The sequence below is a fragment of the Chlorocebus sabaeus genome, chromosome 5, assembly GCF_047675955.1.
Source record: "Chlorocebus sabaeus isolate Y175 chromosome 5, mChlSab1.0.hap1, whole genome shotgun sequence".
Taxonomy (NCBI): Eukaryota; Metazoa; Chordata; class Mammalia; order Primates; family Cercopithecidae; genus Chlorocebus; species Chlorocebus sabaeus.
Window position 1 is genome coordinate 66,409,357 of NC_132908.1, and position 18,226 is coordinate 66,427,582.

The following is an 18,226-nucleotide window of genomic DNA, read 5'->3' on the forward strand; positions in this document are numbered from 1 at the left end:
TAGTAAGTGAGCACACTTGTATAACCACCATCTGGTTCTCCCTCATCCCCAGAGGTACCCACTGTATTACCATAACAGCATAGATTCATTTTGCCTGTGTTTGAACGTTTTATAAATGGAAATTTCACAGTGTATATTCTTTTGTGTCTGGTTTCTTCAGTTCAACATATTGCATTCTCATGTGTTGTGTATGTGGCAGTGGTTCATTCTTTTTCATTGCAGGTTAGGATTCCATTGTATGATTATATCTCAATTTATACATAGTCTGCTGTAGACGTTTGGGCTATTTCCAGTTTGGGACTGTAATGAATAATGCAGCTATGGCCTGTGTGTTGTGTGTGTGTGTGTGTGTGTAAATACATATATCTGTTACACATTTGAGTATATATTTAGGGGATCTCATTTGATTTTTTATTTATTTTTTTTAAAGAGATAGCATCTCACTTGTTGTCCAGGATGGTCATGAACTCCCAGGCTCAAGCAGTCCTCCCACCTTGACCTCCCAAAGTGCTGGGATTACAAGCATTAGCTGCCGTGCCTGGCCTTCATTTGGTTTCTTTTTTAATGGAAATTTTTATTGAGATAATTATAAATTCATATGTAGTTGTAAGAAATGATAGCGATCCTTTGTACTCTTCTCCCATTTGTAACATTTTGCAAGACTTTAGTACTGTATCACAACCAGGATATTGACATTAATACAGTCCACAGATATTCTGATTTCCCAGTTTTACTTCTCTTTTTTTTTTTTTTTTTTTTTGAGATAGAGTCTTGTTCTGTTGTCCAGGCTGGGGTGCAGTGGCACGATCTCGGCTCACTGCAACCTCCGCCTCCCAGGTTCAAGTGATTCTCCTGCCTCAGCCTCCTGAGTAGCTGGGACTACAGGCACATGCCACTATGTACAGTTAATTTTTTGTGTTTTTAGTAGAGACGGGGTTTCACCATGTTGGTCAGGATGGTCTCGATCTCCTGACCTTGTGATCCGCCCACCTCAGCCTCCCAAAGTGCTGGGATTATAGGCATGAGACACCACGACCGGCCTTGCTTCTCTTTGGTTTGTTTCTTAAAGAGAAAGCGAGGTTGTTTAATTTGTAGTCAAGAGTCACTTCTTTCTTGATTACAGTGCTCATTATACAAATTTCATCTACCTGTTGATACATAAATGGTACCCTGCCACTTCCCTGGACATTTATTCCAGACAGAAAAATTCCTGTACAACCCCCACCTATATGTCTGCCAGCAGTTGATCTCTTTGCCTTCTTAAAAAGTTATGTAAACTCTTATCTAGAATATTTGGGGTTTTTAGTTCAACTGACTGGACATATACAGTATAGAAACTCTTTTTTTTTTTTCAGTGGGTTTGATAATATTCTCAACTCTAGATCAAGAACTTCCCATTACTTAACCTGTCTTTGATGGTCCTGAAAGTTCCCTAGATGGGAAATAGATCTAGCAGTATGTCAGGGTCACTAATTTTCCCTGGATAGTATTAATGTATATAGAAGGTTTGCTACGTCTCCTGGCCCTGGATAATCTGTCTGAGAAGAGTTTGTGTGAATGAAGTTTTCACGTATTTGCTCTTCATGTCATCCTGTAGGCTCAAAATGAACAATATAGGGAGATTCATTTTGCTTATCTATAGTTTCTAAATTTTTGATAATGAAAATTATTACTTTTGTAAAGAAAGTTATAAAAATACTAACACAATTAAATATAAAAATGCAGGGTGCTTGGATCCTAAGAAAATAAGAGCTTACTGTCATTAAAAGTCAGACTGCATATAATAATTAGTTATAATTAATAATGCTTTTTTTTTTTTTTTTGAGAGAGAGTCTTGTTCTGTTGTCCAGGCTGGAGTGCAGTGGGGCAGTCTTGGCTCACTGCAAGCTCCACCTCCTGGTTTCTTGCCATTCTTCTGCCTCAGCCTCCTGAGTAGCTGGGACTACAAGTGCCTGCCACCACGCCCGGCTAATTTTTTGTATTTTTAGTAGTGACGGGGTTTCACCATGTTAGCCAGATGGTCTCGATCTCCTGACCTCGTGATCCGCCCGCCTTGGCCTCCCAAAATGCTGGGATTACAGGCGTGAGCCACTGCGCCCGGCCTTTTTTTTTTGGTTTCCATGAACTCTTTCAGAAAATAATAATGCTTTTTCAAAGATTGAATTTTTGGTAAACATTTATATTTTGGCTAGCTTAACTTTTCCCCTTTCTCTGCGTTTCCTTTCTAGAGTCACCAGAAGGAAAATGTAAAACATTTTTAAAATGGCACTTTGCCTATAAATCATCCAGCACACACCCTTCATTTTTTCTAGTTTCAGGCATAAAGGGAAACCTGGCTCAGATAAGAATGATCCTTGCTGTATGCTGAGAGGCTCATATATCTTTCTTTTTAAATTATTATTTTTTATTTTTTAATATTTATGTATTGTATTTTTAATTTTTTTAGACACAGGGTCTCGTTCTGTTGCCCACAGCCACAGTGGCGCCACAGCCTTGAATTCCTTGGCTCCTGGGTGATCCTCCTAATTCAGCTTCCTGAGTAGCCAGGACTATAGGCCACCATGCCTGGATAATTTTTTAATTTTTAAATTTTTTTTTGTGGAGAACGGGGTCTTGCTTGGTTGCCCAGGTTGGTCTTGAATTCCTGGCCTCAAGCAATCATCCCGCCTTGGCTTCCCAAAGTGTTGGGATTACAGGTGTGACCCATTGTGCCTAGCTATCTTTTCTTTTTTTTTCTTTTTTTTAATTCTGAGAGGCTCTAGCTCAAACACAAGTTAGCAGGTTAAGGTCTACTCCAAGTTCTGGCAGAGCTAATCTTTACTGCTTGGTCTTCAAAAAATAGAGGTTTGTAACTCTTTATTTATTTATTTATTTATTTATTTTTTTATTTAGTGACAGAGCTTCACTCTGTTGCCCAGGCTGGAGTGCAGTGGCGTGATCGTGGCTCACTAGCAACCTTCACCTCCCAGGTTCAAGGGGTTTTCGGAATAGTTGGAATTACAGGCGAGTGCCAGCATGCCCAGCTAATTTTTGTACTTTTAGTAGAGACAGGGTTTCACCACGTTGGCTGGACTGGTCTCAGACTCCTGGCCTCAAGTGATCTGTCCTCTTCAGCCTCCCAAAGTGCTGGGATTATAGGCGTGAGCCATGGCACTTGGTCTTGTAACTCCTTTTTGGACTTCCTTCAAAGTGAAGGTCTTTGCCCATGAGCTCTTTGACATCATCTGGTGTCCACTGGTAATGCGTCAGCTCCAAAACTTTCTACTTTGTCTTGGAAGATTTGCTGGTGTCTGTGGGCATGGGCATGGCTGCTCTGGTTATCTGCTCCTGCCTCATTTCTTATTGGTCAATTGCCATTATCTTGGCCCAGAATCACAGTAAATTCTCTGAAGCCCAAATATGTTGAGGAAATACCAGGATACAGAGCTCATTCAGGGTAGATCTAATGTGAGTAGTTTGATAACTTGCTGCAGGATAGGCTTAAAACCAGAGGGTCGGCTGGGCGCAGTGGCTCACGCATGTAATCCCAGCACTTTAGGAGGCCAAGGCGGGTGGATCACCTGAGGTCAGGAGTTTGAGACCAGCCTGGCCAATGCGGTGAAATCCTGTCTCTACTAAAAACACAAAAATTAGCCGGGCATGGTGGCAGGCACCTGTAATCCCAGCTACTTGGGAGGCTGAGGCAGGAGAATCACTTGAACTTGGGAGGCGGAGGTTGCAGTGAGCCGAGATGGTGCCATTGCATTCCAGCCTGGGCGACAGAGCTAGACTCCGTCTCAAAACAAACAAACAAACAACAACAGAAAACAGAGGATCAGTGGAAATAGGACCTTGGTTGCAACAATGCCTGAATATGTCATGTTGACCCATTCACAAGTAATCATAGGGATGACATTTGTTATATTTCCTTTCATCATGCCTGAGAGCATAGTGGGAGGAAGTGGTGATATTTTTATCCTCTGGGTTGTCGATGTAATATTCTCATGTCAAGAAAATACTTTTTGGGAATGTAATTTCCATTTTCACTGAAGGCTCTGCTTCAAATTAGGACTTAACTGTTCAGAAACTTGCTCCTGGGTGAGCTTCTTGTCGCTCTGTACCAGGGTGAACATGTAGTGGCAGATCATGTCTGAGAAGAAGGAGATGATAAATATGGGCAGGACCATCCAGTGGCTGATGCTGGAGTTGAACAGTAGCTCCTTCACTGAGAGTTGGTCTGGCTTCTCCTGGGGTGCTGGGGCTCTTTGAGTTCTCCTCGATGCCTTCTCATGCTCCCTCAGCCTGAGTATTATCTTGACCTAAGACTGGCCAGGACCCTACTACAGCCTTGGGCCTAGTGCACTGATTTCAGCTCCTCCAGCTGGGCTGCCAGTGGCCCACGGCAGCCCTCTGTCCGTTTGATTTTCACTCACTATGTCTGGAGACTATGGAGTTCTAAACAGAAACCAAGAGCTCCCTGACATCTTTTTGCTTGTTCTAAGCCATCTCTATTAAGATCACATTTTAGAGTGAAAAGTTATTAAACCAAAGAATTTTGTTTGATCACTCTGACCCCCACTTGCTTCAGTGAAAAAAAAAGCAGGCTATAAAACATTATGTACTATATGAATTCGCTTTGTGAGAACACAAAAAACTTCTATTTATTACTGCCTACCACACAAAATAGCAAGGATTCAATAAAACATTGTAGACTAATGGCTGAAATGATTGAAAGAATACACAGGAAATGAAATTTTATGCACCAAATTGTTAACTGGACTTATTTCTGTTCCAGGACTCTAGTTGATTATTCTTTTTTCCAGATTTACCACAGTGAATATATAATTTTTACTTGATATTTTTAAAAAGTGTTGTGATTTCTCTTTTTTATAAGTGGCGAGAGATTGATGAAAGTGAAAGTACTTTCTAGAAAGAACTGTGTAGCAAGTCATAAATTCAGTCATTCCCTGAAATGTCGTAATCTACTACAGAGCTTTGTTGTCCTTTTACTTTGAAAGGCAACACAATAGTTGGGATGTGTCAAAATGAAAAAATATCGTTCATAGTTTAGATATATAGAACAAATTGGGACATAATTCCAGAACTGATGACTTAGTTCCACAACAAAGAACACACCACACCTGAGAGTTTCAGATATAATAACAAATGAATGGTAGCTGTCTTACTCTTGCTTTAAAATAGCATTCTTAAATACTAGGATGTGAGACCCACTCATTGGGTGGAGACCTTTTAGGAGATAAAAATAGAAGTTATCCTTATCCTCAGGGAGCTCATTGGCTAGTGACTGTGACTGGGAAGTAACATTTACAGTTTATTTATTTTTTATTTTATTTTATTTTATTTTATTTTTTGAGATGGAGTCTCGCTCTGTCACCTAGGCTGGAGTGCAGTGCCTCCAGTGTGGGCAACAAGAGTGAAACTCCGTCTCAAAAAACAAACAAACAAACAAAACACAATTTCAGAAAAGTATGTGGTTAAGTCTTCCTTCTACCCTATCTCCCAGCCACTAGGTTCTTTCACCATTTCTAGAGATATTTTATGCAGGGGTATAAATATGCATATATGTATCTACATTTAAAAATCGTAGATGGTGTTATATTATGCTCTTCTGGAGTACAAAGTGTTCTATATGCTTATCTCATTTAATATGTACAATAGTTGTCAAGACAGGTACTCTTACTAACATTTCCATTTTATAAGTAAGGAACCAAAGACATCTCAATTTCTCAATAACTTGTGCAGGGTCACATAGCTGATAGTTATAGAATCTGCTTCCTGAGGCACTACTTTATATGGTTAACTTATCTATTTCTTCACTTATTTTGAGTCAGAGTCTCGCTCTTTTGCCCAGGCTGGAGTGTAGTGGCGTGATCTTGGTGCACTGCAACCTCCCCCTCCCAGGTTTAAGCAATTCTCCTGCCTCGGCCTCCTGAGTATCTGGGACTACAGGCACCCGCCACCACCACGCCTGGCACTTTTTGTATTTTTAGTACAGAGAGGGTTTCACCAAGTTGACCAGGCTGGTCTCGAACTCCTGGCCTCAAGTGATCTGCCCGTCTTGGCCTCCCTAAGTGCTAGGATTACAGGCGTGAGCCACCACGCCTGGCCTAGTTAACTTTTTAATTTGAAACAATTTCAAAGTTACAGAAAAGTTGCAAGAATATAATAAAGAATTGCATATACCCTTTGCCTGGAGTCCTCAGTCAGGTTTCTGCAGTTATCTTAATAATATTGGCAAAAGGAACCAACCTAGGATTGCACATTGTTCCCAGTTGTCATGTCTCTCTAGCCTCCTTCAATCTGGAACAATTTCTTCACTCTTTCTTTTATTTTCTCATGATGGTGGTATCTTTAGAGATCACAGGCCAGACCTGTCCAGAGAGATTTTGTATAATATTTCTAAATTTGTGGTTGTCCTAGGTGTCCTCACAGTAATCCCCATATTATGCATTTTTGACCACAGTATCACAGAAGTTATGCTATGTTCTTCCCATTGCCTCTTACCGGGCAGCACACAGTGTCAATTTGTTCTATTATTTCTAATAAAGGGAGAAAGGAAGAAAGGGGTATGGGAAAGTAACTCGTTGGTTTGCTTTTTAGAGAACCCTCGGTTCAGTAAATATATTTTCCTTGTAGCACCCTGGAGGAGAAGAGGTTCTGCTGGAACAAGCTGGTGTAGATGCAAGTGAAAGCTTTGAAGATGTAGGGCACTCCTCTGATGCCAGAGAAATGCTAAAGCAGTACTATATTGGTGATATCCATCCGGTAAGAACTATCAGTGCTAGCAACCCTTATGCAGAGAAAACTACTCAATAGCTGCAGAACAGGATGAAGAAATGAATTATTGGCCGGGTGTGGTGGCTCACACCTGTCATCCCAGTACTTTGGGAGGCCAAGGCAGGCGGATCACTTGAGGTCAGGAGTTCGAGACCAACCTGGCCAACATGGTGAAACCCTGCCTCTACTAAAAAATACAAAAATTAGCCGGGTGTGGTGGGGCACCCTTGTAATTCCATCTACTTGGGAAGCTGAGGCATAAGAATTGCTTGAACCTGGGAGGCAGAGGTTTCAGTGTGCCAAGATTGCACCACTGCACTCCAGCCTGGGCGACAGAGTGCAACTCTGTCTCCAAAAAAAAAAATAAAAAATAAAAAGATGGAAATTCATTCAACCTAGCCATCAGGCTAAATTTTCTCCAAAATTATCCAGTCTTACTGTGTTAGGATATAGCTTCTTTGCCAGGTAGCACATGTAGTATCTCTAAAAAGCTAAGGGAACTGATTGTGGATTATTTTTATGTGTTGATTTATTTTTGTAACGCAGTTAATAGTACCTCTACCTAAAATAGTGGTTTGCTTGTTTTTGCAAGCTCCTTGCTAAAGGTAGTAATTATGGACTTTTAAAACTGTCTGTATATACCATGCTAACAAGGGACCGTGATATGCTCAGAGTAGGGGTATCTTTCTATGATCCTCAAGTCTCCCAGGGAATTCACTATCACCAGAATATAGTCTCATATTCCAAAGTTAGAAACAAGCATATAATGAGAATTCATTTGGATATGTCTTAAAATATTATTTGTTTTCCTTTTTTTAACAGAGTGACCTTAAACCTGAAAATGGTAGCAAGGTAAGAAGTCATCGGTTTGTCTTCTGTGCTTATATTTCTGTTTACTCAAGTAGAACTGCTTTTTGAAACATTTTTTCTTAACAAGAGAAGTTACAAAGTATTTACTTTTTCCCCAAGCAAAAATCCTATTTTTCAGGAATTTGGACTTGGTGTCATCTCAGGAAAAAAGAATAGCTGAGTCTTGAACAGCAGGAGACATTTTGCTAATGCTTCTATACGCTTTTTTTTTTAAAAAAACTGAAACTCGGCCGGGCGCGGTGGCTCACACCTGTAATCCCAGCACTTTGGGGGGCCGAGGTGGGCAGATCACAAGGTCAGGAGATTGAGACCACGGTGAAACCCCGTCTCTACTAAAAATACAAATGAGCTGGGCGCTGTGGCAGGTGCCTATAGTCCCAGCTACTCAGGAGGCTGAGGCAGGAGAATGGCATGAACCCGGTAGGTGGAGCTTGCAGTGAGCCGAGATTGTGCCACTGCACTCCAGCCTGGGCGACAGAGCGAGATTCTGTCTCAAAAAAAAAAAAAAAACCAAAAAAAAACTTGAAACTCCAAAGCTATGCCTTGTGTGGTTTTGAAAGACATTAGTTTATGGGTTTAGTTATAGAAAAATACCTTACTTTTACATTATGTAGAACAAGTGATAATAATTGTTTCTGTGTTGGAAAAAAATAATTTCAAAGTTGTTTTGTTTCTTATAGTTTATCTTCTTTATCTGTAACACAGAGGCCTTTCTGTACTTATTTTCCAAATTTAATTCTTTTATCCTGTAGGCTCAAATAGGCTCACACCCTTCCCGGTTACTTAGTAATACAGCGAAAACAAAAGACTAAGTATTTGAGTGTTTGAAAACTTTAATGTGTACTGCATTGCATACCAGGAAGAAAATATGGAACCATTTTCTGCCTCCCACATGCTAGATGGTTCATTTCCCTTATTCCCTAACACTTTTCCTTAATTTCTGTCCTTCAGATAGCTGTTACACAGCACTCTAATTTAAAGGGACAGCAGTTTAGGTGTCGCCTAGAACATAGGAAAGTGATGCTACCTCCCTCCCCTTTTTCTCCTCCTTGCTGCTTGCTTCCCATTCCTCATTGAGCTGGAATTACTGAATAGGTTTGACACAGCAATTAAAGTTGGCCTAGACACAAGAATTCTATTAACTCAAGAGATTGCTTGCTTAACAGTGTCTGCCATCTGTTGCCCTGCAATCCAGAGTGTTTGTGTAAATTAACTCTTCCATCTTGGTAGACTGCTACTCTGAACTATTGAATTGTTTCTGAAAGGGGAATGAAATGGTTCTTAAAACACTTTGTAACAACTGTTGGTTGTTTGTCCTCTCCTCCTAACACATGTATTATCCATTCTTGAATCCTTTAAAAAAAATATTAAATAGTTCAAAACAGTATTCTGTAAAAAGTTTCCTCCTATCTCCAGCTCTCAGTGTCTTAGTTCCCCTTCCCTGGAGGTAAGCAGCTATCATTTTTTGTTGTTGCTTACTCTTAATAACTTGTGTTATTATGGTAAAATTTGAACTACGCATGGCCTTGATATGTATATCGAACATGTCCAGAAAATACCACTCTCAGAGGTCAACATCTGATTCAAGGGATATAGGAGCCGTAACACATTTCTGCACAGCAACTATGAGAGCATCTTTTATATTAAAACAATAGAAAAAATATATTTGCAATTACAATGTCTTAGAAGTCTACAAATTGCATCTTATTGCTGTTTTTCTTTCTCGGTAGTATAGTTAAGACCATTCTTAGGAATGTAGAACAATGTTCTCCAAATTCTGTTCTTGTATCACCTCAATTGGAATCCTTGGCATGTACATGAAAATATATAGGAAATGTTTATTTCTTGGGCTTCCACTCCTACTGATTTGGAATCTCTGGAGATGGGGTTTAGGAATTTGCAGTTTAAGTAATCTAGGTGATAAGTAGGTAGCTAAGCCCAAACTTTTTGTTGAATGATATACCCATCTTTTCATTTGAAAACTTAGGAAAATTTAATTCTCTTCAGGGATAAGCATTGTCTGCCTTCTATAGGCCAAAGAATTAGAAATTTCTCAGCTGAATTAAAACTATTGAGCCATCCAGGTGCAGTGGCTCACGCCTGTAATCCCTACACTTTGGGAGGCTGAGATGGGAGGATTGCTTGAGCCCAGCAGTTGGAGACCAGCCTGGGCAACATGGTGAGACCCTGTCTCTATTTTTAAAAAATCATAAAATTAGCTGCGCATGGTAATGTGTGCCTCCAGTCCCAGTTACTGGGGAGGCTGAGGCTGGAGGATAGCTTGAGCCCAGGAATTTGAGGCTGCAGTATGCCATGGTAACACCATTGCACTTCCATCTGGGTCACACAGCATGACCCCATCTCAAAAAAAACAAAACAAAACAAAGAAACCAAAACAACTATTGAACCTTAGATTTTTTTGTAAGAAATATAGAAAAAGCATTTAAGCTCACCGAGTTCTGTAATAATTTAGAAGTCTCCAAATGTAGTTTAGCCCCTATCTGGGTTAAAAAGTGACTAAAAGCAGTGTTTTCAATCCAGTTTTCCTCATGTCACTGTACTCAGGGGCCATGTCTTCATCAAGTAAAGAGTCTGGCTATTGTGTCTCTAGTCACTCTGCTCTACTTTAGGCAGATCAGGCAAGAAAGGCCTTTTGGAACATTTTCAAGACCACCTACTTAGGTTTTTATAGAGCGAATATTCCAACCTGACTTCAGTTCCAGGAATAAATTCTTGATCTCTCACATTTATTTCTTACAGAGGTTTAAATAGGCACTTGGTGTCTAGGATGTAGCTGTCTCTTCTCTTCATATTTTATCTCTGGTTTAACCATTCATCATTAAGAAATGGAAGTGGAGTTCATTTCATTGGTTACCTTCCTTTCTCTTCGTTCAGGGTTTCTCAATCTTTATGAAGAAGTGATGTTTAAAAGTCGAATTAAAGGTATCTTCAGCCTATGGGGGGGAGTTTTCATTTCCATTTTCCTTCTTCTCCTTTCCTCTATTTCTACCTGTCTCCTCTCCCACCTCCACAACCCCGTATCTACTTCCTGTCTGAACCGCACTTTCCCTACTGCCCCCCAAGAAACACTCAAAATGTTGCTATTCCAGTGTTTAAGTCAGTAACCATTCCCTAATTCTTTTAGAAAACACCTTTCATATTACTTTTATAACACAGGTAAATAATTAATGGTCACCATTGTTTTATTGTTAGATGGATAGTACCTGAGTTGAAGGCCCAGAATTATTATACTAAAAACCTAAAGACTTAAAAACTTAAAGATCTATGAACAGATTTTTGTTTTACCTGCTTCAATAAAAAATAACTAACTAGAATTAAAAACCATTTGTCTTTGTGAATCTCTTCCTTGCTGGATTAACCCTCATGCTGAGAGCCGTCAATCTTCTACTTATATTTGACTTAACATTTTTCTGGTCTGTTTTTGGTTATGGAAACTCACCTTAGAAACAGACTTAGTGCTCTCTGTGCCAGTTTGCCTGCCTACTTGCCTGCTCTTTAGCAGGTAACCTATAAATATTCGTGGTCTGTGAATTCTCTCTTTTGATGATGTATTTACTTCTTGGTTAGCTGTTTTATCACTTAAGCTGCCATCAGTTCAAGAGATAAAGTGCATACAAATCCTAACCTGACTTAAAAAGTGGGCACCATTTCATTCATTTATTCAATAGATATTATCTAGATAATAGTTCAACTGCTTTACTAGTCAAATCTTGTAGTCAAATAGGTCTAGTAACTTGACCAGTTCCCCAATACATTTTTTTTGAATGAGTAGTTTAAAATGTACATGGTAAAAAAAAATTTTAATAGTTCGAAAGTATACTATAAAAAACTTTGACCAGGCGTGGTGGCTCACGCCTTCAATCCCAGCACTTTGGGAGGCTGAGGCGGGCGGATCACGAGGTCAGGAGATCAAGACCATCCTGGCTAACATGGTGAAACCCCGTCTCTACCAAGAATACAAAAAATTAGCTGGGCATGGTGGCGATCACCTGTAGTTCCAGCTACTCGGGAGGCTGAGGCAGGAGAATTGCGTGAACCCAGGAGGTGGAGCTTGCAGTGAGCAGAGATCGCGCCATTGCACTCCAGCCTGGCGAGAGAGCGAGACTCTTGTCTCAAAAAAAAAAAAAGATCTTTCTCATTTTTTAAGTAGATATTTAGTATTCCATAGATGAAAGTGTTGATGTGATGACATTTGCTTTCAAAGGATTTGATCTGTTTTTTTAAAACAAAGAAAATTGTCTCCATAGAGGCTTAACGTGTTTTTTTTTTTTTTTTTTTTTTTTTTTTTGAGACGGAGTCTCGCTCTGTCGCCCAGGCTGGAGTGCAGTGGCCAGATCTCAGCTCACTGCAAGCTCCGCCTCCCGGGTTTACGCCATTCTCCTGCCTCAGCCTCCGGAGTAGCTGGGACTACAGGCGCCCGCCACCTCGCCCGGCTAGTTTTTTGTATTTTTAGTAGAGACGGGGTTTCACCGTGTTAGCCAGGATGGTCTCGATCTCCTGACCTCGTGATCCTCCCGTCTCGGCCTCCCACAGTGCTGGGATTACAGGCTTGAGCCACCGCGCCCGGCCGGCTTAACGTGTTTTTTAAACTTCATTTTTAACTTAAGAAGCTTAACTTTTGGAATCTGGTAAATTTTACATGTTAGAAGTAGTCTATTAATTGCATTTAAAGTTATATTTTCTTCTCCCAGATGCTACTGAATTTTATTATACATACAGTTTTCTGTTATATAATGTATTATGTAACATACAGTTTACCTCTTTTATGGGAGAGAAACTAAAAAGAATATATTGTTTATAATTATGAAATATAGTTGATTATATTAAATTAAAATTTTTATTTTTAAGAATTATTTAATATCCCTTCCATACCTACTACCTAATTTATTAAAGTTTGGAATAGGATCCTAATGCCCTTTAGACAAGCAGTGATTGCTATTTACCAAAGAATTTTGTCTGGTTATTTCCTGATTTCCTGTGCGTTGTGTTGGGTTGTTTTGTTTTGTTTTGTTTTTGGTGGGGGAAACGGAGTGTTGCTCTCTCACCCAGGTTGCAATGCAGTGGCGTGATCTTGGCTCTGCAACCTCTGCCTCCTGGGTTCAAGCGATTCTCCTCCCGCCTCAGCCTTCTGAGTACCTGGGATTACAGGCGCCCACCACCATGCCTGGCTAATTTTTGTATTTTTAGTAGAGACGGGGTTTCACCATGTTGGCCAGGCTGGTCTCGAACTCCTGACCTCAGGTGATCCGCCTGCCTTGGCCTCCCAAAGTGCTGGGATTACAGGCCTGAGCCACCAGCTACTGCGCTTGGCTTATTTCCTGTTTTTGTATAACACTTACACTTTGTAACATAATCTTTTGAAAGAAATCGTAGAATGTGATGACAAAATTACTCTTAAAAGACAAAATACCCTTTGCTGAGAGTTCTCAAGGACTAATGTCTTCTATTGGTAAAGCTCTACTTAGAAATGATGTATAGTTTTGCAAAACAAGGGATCAGAAGGGCAAGGAAACATTCTTTTCAAATCAGTCCTCCAATGTTAAATTTTTCACTTCTTAAGTCCCAATAGAGATCATCCTGTGAATGTGTTAGTTTTTTTTTTCTTGAGCGAGGTGTTACATATTTTATCACAATGAGTTCTTAAGAGAGTTTATAGCAATTTGTTTTAGGAGCTGTTTTTCTATCTTTGAATTTTGCCATATCTACAGGGAAATTTTTTAATATAACCGTTCGACTCTAGGATTACATGCTTTGCAAGGCAGTAATTGTTAAATTATATTCATATCCAGAAAGAAATGTTTCTTATTGACTTGTATATTTTAGTATATTGGAGCTTGATGAGAAGGCTGTCCTCAAGATCCATACCACATGACTGTGTCATAGTTGGGACTATAAAATGCTGAAATCATATACCTTCAATACTCAAACTTTTAGGTGGTAAAATGAACCTAATGTTAAAATTCATATAGTGGTAGCTCATACTGTAAGGTCCATGGTATTATGGGGGGAAAATCCTTTCCAGTTTAGAATTTGAAGCCAGAAGTTCCCAACTTGTTTTTCATAAGTTACTGGCTACAGAGATACCAAAGTGTTCCAAATTCAAAGCTACACAATCTCTACCAGGCCACCTAAATACCCATTAAATTTGCCAAAGATGTCCTGTGGCTTAAAATCTGCTTTTTCCAATTTTAACTACTTAGAATCCTCTTGGAATAGCAATGTAGGAATTAAAACATAAGGTCTTTATATATACCTCATATTTTCCTTTTAAACTTTTGAAAGCCTAAATGTAAGCTGTATAGGTTGAAGGTATAATGCCCTGTTTTTTTGTTTTGTTTTGTTTTTTGTTTTTTGTTTTTGAGACGGAGTGTCGCTCTGTTGCCCAGGCTGGAGTGCAGTGGCGTGATCTCGGCTCACTGCAACCTCTGCCTCTCGGGTTCAAGCTATTCTCCTGCCTCGACCTCCCTGCCACCATGCCCAGCTAATTTTTTTGTATTTTTAGTAGAGATGGGGTTTCACTGTGTTAGCCAGGATGGTCTCGATCTCCTGACCTCATGATCCGCCTGTCTCGACCTCCCAAAGTGCTGGGATTACAGGCATGAGCCACTGTGCCCGGCTGCCCTGTCTGTCTTAATGCATCATAATCATGATTCTGGTTCATTCTTTCCTACATTTATGTCCTGATGACAAAGTATACTCCATTCCTTAAGTGTGTGCTCTTCTGTCATGTTTTCTCATAAACAAAGTTCATCGTGAAATCCACCCCCCATTGACCCCCACATCCTTTCCATGTAGTTGCCAGTTGTGACATTTCTTTGTCATTCTCTCTCTCTTTTTTTTTTTTTTTTGAGTGGAATCTCACTCTGTCACCAGGCTGGAGTGCAGTGGCCCTATCTCGGCTTGCTGCAACCTCTGCCTCCTGGGTTCAAGCAATTCTCCTGCCTCAGCCTCCTGAGTAGCTGGGATTACAGGCATGCGCTGCCACACCCAGCTAATTTTTGTATTTTTGGTAAAGACGGGGTTTCACCATGTTGGCCAGGACGATCTCAATCTCCTGACCTCATGATCCGCCCACGTTGGCCTCCCAAAGTGCTGGGATCACAGGCGTGAGCCACCACGCCCGGCCTCTTTGTCATTCTCTTAATCTTAGCAAATTGGGTCAATGCTTATGGTGCACTGACGCTATACTCTCGGATGAATATCTGGGAAATCACTCCTTTATGTAGCTGGTGGAAGAGAGAAAAATCTACCTATGGTAGTGCTTCTTCAGTCTTCCTAGACGTGAGAGAATGGTGTTTTCTTCTCTCTACCCTTTAGAAGCCTGCTCCTGTAGGTTTTGCCACAATGTCCTTGGCTTAGAAAATTGTGTTGAGATAATTGAATATGACTTTAGAATTCACATTTATTTGATCTGAGCCTTTCATTTTACAAATTAGGAAACTGATTTATAACATTGGGCTTGAAGATATTAGATATAATTTTAGTTATGAGCAGCTTTATAAAAATTCTATTAAGGTATTACAAAATATTTCCTTTTTCCCTAAAAAGTCTGTCTTTAGTGTTTATATGTATATAAATATACTTATTTATTTATTTATTTATTTTTGAGACAGGATTTTGCTCTGTCCCCCAGGCTTGGAGTACAGTGGCACAATCCTAGCTCACTACAACCTTGAACTCCTGGGCTCAGGCAATCCTCCTGCCTCAGCCTTCCCAAAGTGTTGGGATTACAGGTGTGAACCAAGTGCGTAGCCCTTACTTATTTATTTTAGTGGAGAAGAAAAGCCTTAATGAACCTTGAACTTGAGGAACCAGTTTTATTTAAACAGTTAATTTCCATGAGTTTTGAGCTAAAGTCAGAGTAGACTTAACAGCAATTTTTTTTTAGAACCTATAATACCAAAAGTCACAGCAATTTTGTTGTTTGCCAGTGTATTCTAAGCTTTTTGAAGAAAAAGAAGCATGCATATTAATTGCTTGGTAGGGGTTATGCTGGAAGAACTGTGGATTTGATTCGTTCTTGTAACTAAAGTCATAGTATTGCAATTATTACTTTCCATGCCAAAGGTTGAGAGCATTAAAATCTGGGCATGGACATAACCAGGTAGATATGCCTCAATACCTGAAGGGATAGATTAAAGTCAACTATAAACTGTACGAATTTCCCTTAAGCATCCATTAGATTTAGCCCAGTGCTTAACTGTGGAAATGAAGATTGGGGGGAGCTGTGCCTAGGGAAGGGAGGTTATGTGTTAATAGAACTTTTTTTCATTTCAGTTTAAAAATAACCGATTTGGCTTATTTCCAAATTTGGCTGAGCGTCTTGGCTGCTAAGAGCTGTGCCTTCAACATCTCTTTGATTATTATGTATTTGATTAAAAGTGGGGTCACTATGGTTTGCATCTCCTTGGCTGTCAGTATCCTAGAGGGAGTGTATGCCTCCTTCTCTTCTCTTTCCTTTAATGAGTTAGACAACTTGGTCTTTTTTTTTTTCGGCCCCAGGGATGGATTGATCTTAAAACAGGCACATTTTGCAGTACTTAGTTCAAAGAACACCATATGTTTTAAATTATTTATTGTTTAGAAATTTTTACATTTCAGCATAGTACAGTTTTGGCTCTCTCTGTTCTCTTTCTTCAGTTGCTTATTACCTTTTTCTAAGGCTCACCTTACTTAGCAGACATCCAGGGCTTTTGATCGTAAAAGAGGCTAAAAGCTTTGAAATCTAGAGAATCTGTTTATATGAAGTATATGATTTTTACTCTAATTATAGATTAAGCATCATAATACACATATTATGCTGTGATGCTCTCATATAAGCCTTTCAAATTATCCCTTTTAAAAATAGTAACTACATTTTTTGTCTATAAATCATTGGTATTTATGTAGCTAAAGCATAAAAGACCATGAACATTTTCTTGATGGAATTCAGTTATTTCTCAGCTGCTGTGGTGGAATATGTATTTTAAAAGGCAACATTATAAATTAACTTGATGCACACACTACCATCGCTACCACTCCCACCTTCTGAATCTGTAAAGTAGAGAGTAACATTTGTTGTATTTTTCAAAGACTGATCTGTAACTCATTTTAATTAATCAGATCCTTACTAGACTAGCTGAAATGTCCCAGATAACAATAATCATTAAAGTCTTAAAGAAGTATAGTAGTATGTTAGTATGGTTTCTTTAAAACCTTTCATTTGACTTTTTTCTTGTCTACAGGCTAATTTCTTTCAGGTTTGGGGCATGTATTCATTTGCATGGCAGTGTTTTGGATATGTGAAATTAAAACTCATTTCATGGACTGCTCTAAAGTATATTGGGGCCAATGTGATTGGTTTCTGGAAATTCTTGGAGATTATTGAAAACGGTGGTTAAGCAGAGCTAATATTCCATGTTCATACCGTGAAGTACTTCTACATTTTGCAAAGATGGTATTTTGGGCAGCAGTAACCTATGCTAAAAGTGTTATTGTCCTCTGGCAGTAAGTTAGCAGGCCTTTTGTACTATACAGCTGATTAATGGAATCAGTACCTCATTTGATACTTACTTAAATTGAGTAAAAAAATTTTAATAACAACCTTATTGTGATACAATTCACGTACCATACAGTTCACCTATTTAAAATGTACAAGTCAATGGTTTTTAGTGTATTTACAAAGCTGTGCAGTCTATTTGAGAACAATTTCCTCACTCCAAGAAGGAACCGTTTTCCACTTCCCCACAACTCGTCCTCCTCATGCCAGCCCGAGGCAACCACTAATCTACTTCCACCTCTATTGATTGTCCTATTCTGAACACTTTATAAAGCAGGTTTATATAATATGTAGTCTTTTGTGTCTGCTTTCTTTCACTTAGTATAATGCTCTGAAGGTTGTAGCAGATATCAATACTTCAGTACCTTTTATTGCTAAGATTTATATTTTAAGGTTATTTTGTCATTTTTTTTCCTTTGACTCTGTTTTTTCTCTTTTCATTGTGAAATCAATTCTAAGGTCTCCCTTCATAATTATTATGATTTCAAAGAGTGAACCAGTATATTTTTGTGATCTACAAAGCAATCATCTATGTGATCTAGAGGATTTCACAGTTGATCTACGTGTTAGAAGAGCTTTTTGGGCTTTAAAAAAGGTTTTTAGAAAGTGTGATGTTAGCTACTGCCAGTGGCAAGCCCAGCTGAACCAGGCACATCATCATGACCACAAAGTAGTCCATTTCAATGTAGTTTGTATTATTAACATTTTTTAACATCTAAAAAAGTTTAGGTCATTTCTATGCTTTCATTAGTGATTCTTCAATAGGAAGGAACCTAGCAAAGTGCCAGTATGTTATCAGAAATAAAATTCCCAGTCCATCCATTGCTTATATATTTGTAAACACCAAAATGCATGAAAAGTGAAGTTCTGGTATCAGTTACAGGGTTTATGTAGCTATTCAAGAAAATGTATATGTGCTATGTTAATCTTGTTTCTTTTTGTTTGTTATTTTTGAATGTGTCATTTTCAGGACCCTTCAAAACATGATACATGCAAAAGGTTAGTATCCCCTTAACAGAT

The 18,226-nt window shown here is 39.2% G+C and overlaps 1 protein-coding gene across 1 annotated transcript in view; it reads left to right on the forward strand.

The window, feature by feature from the left end:
* Window positions 1–18,226, forward strand: part of CYB5B (cytochrome b5 type B) — a 39,769-nt gene that overhangs the window by 16,550 nt on the left and 4,993 nt on the right. The window contains exons 2-4 of the mRNA XM_007993808.3: window positions 6,637–6,765; window positions 7,600–7,629; window positions 18,177–18,205. Coding sequence (XP_007991999.1) covers window positions 6,637–6,765; window positions 7,600–7,629; window positions 18,177–18,205 — 188 coding nt within the window. The remainder of the gene's footprint in view (window positions 1–6,636; window positions 6,766–7,599; window positions 7,630–18,176; window positions 18,206–18,226) is intronic.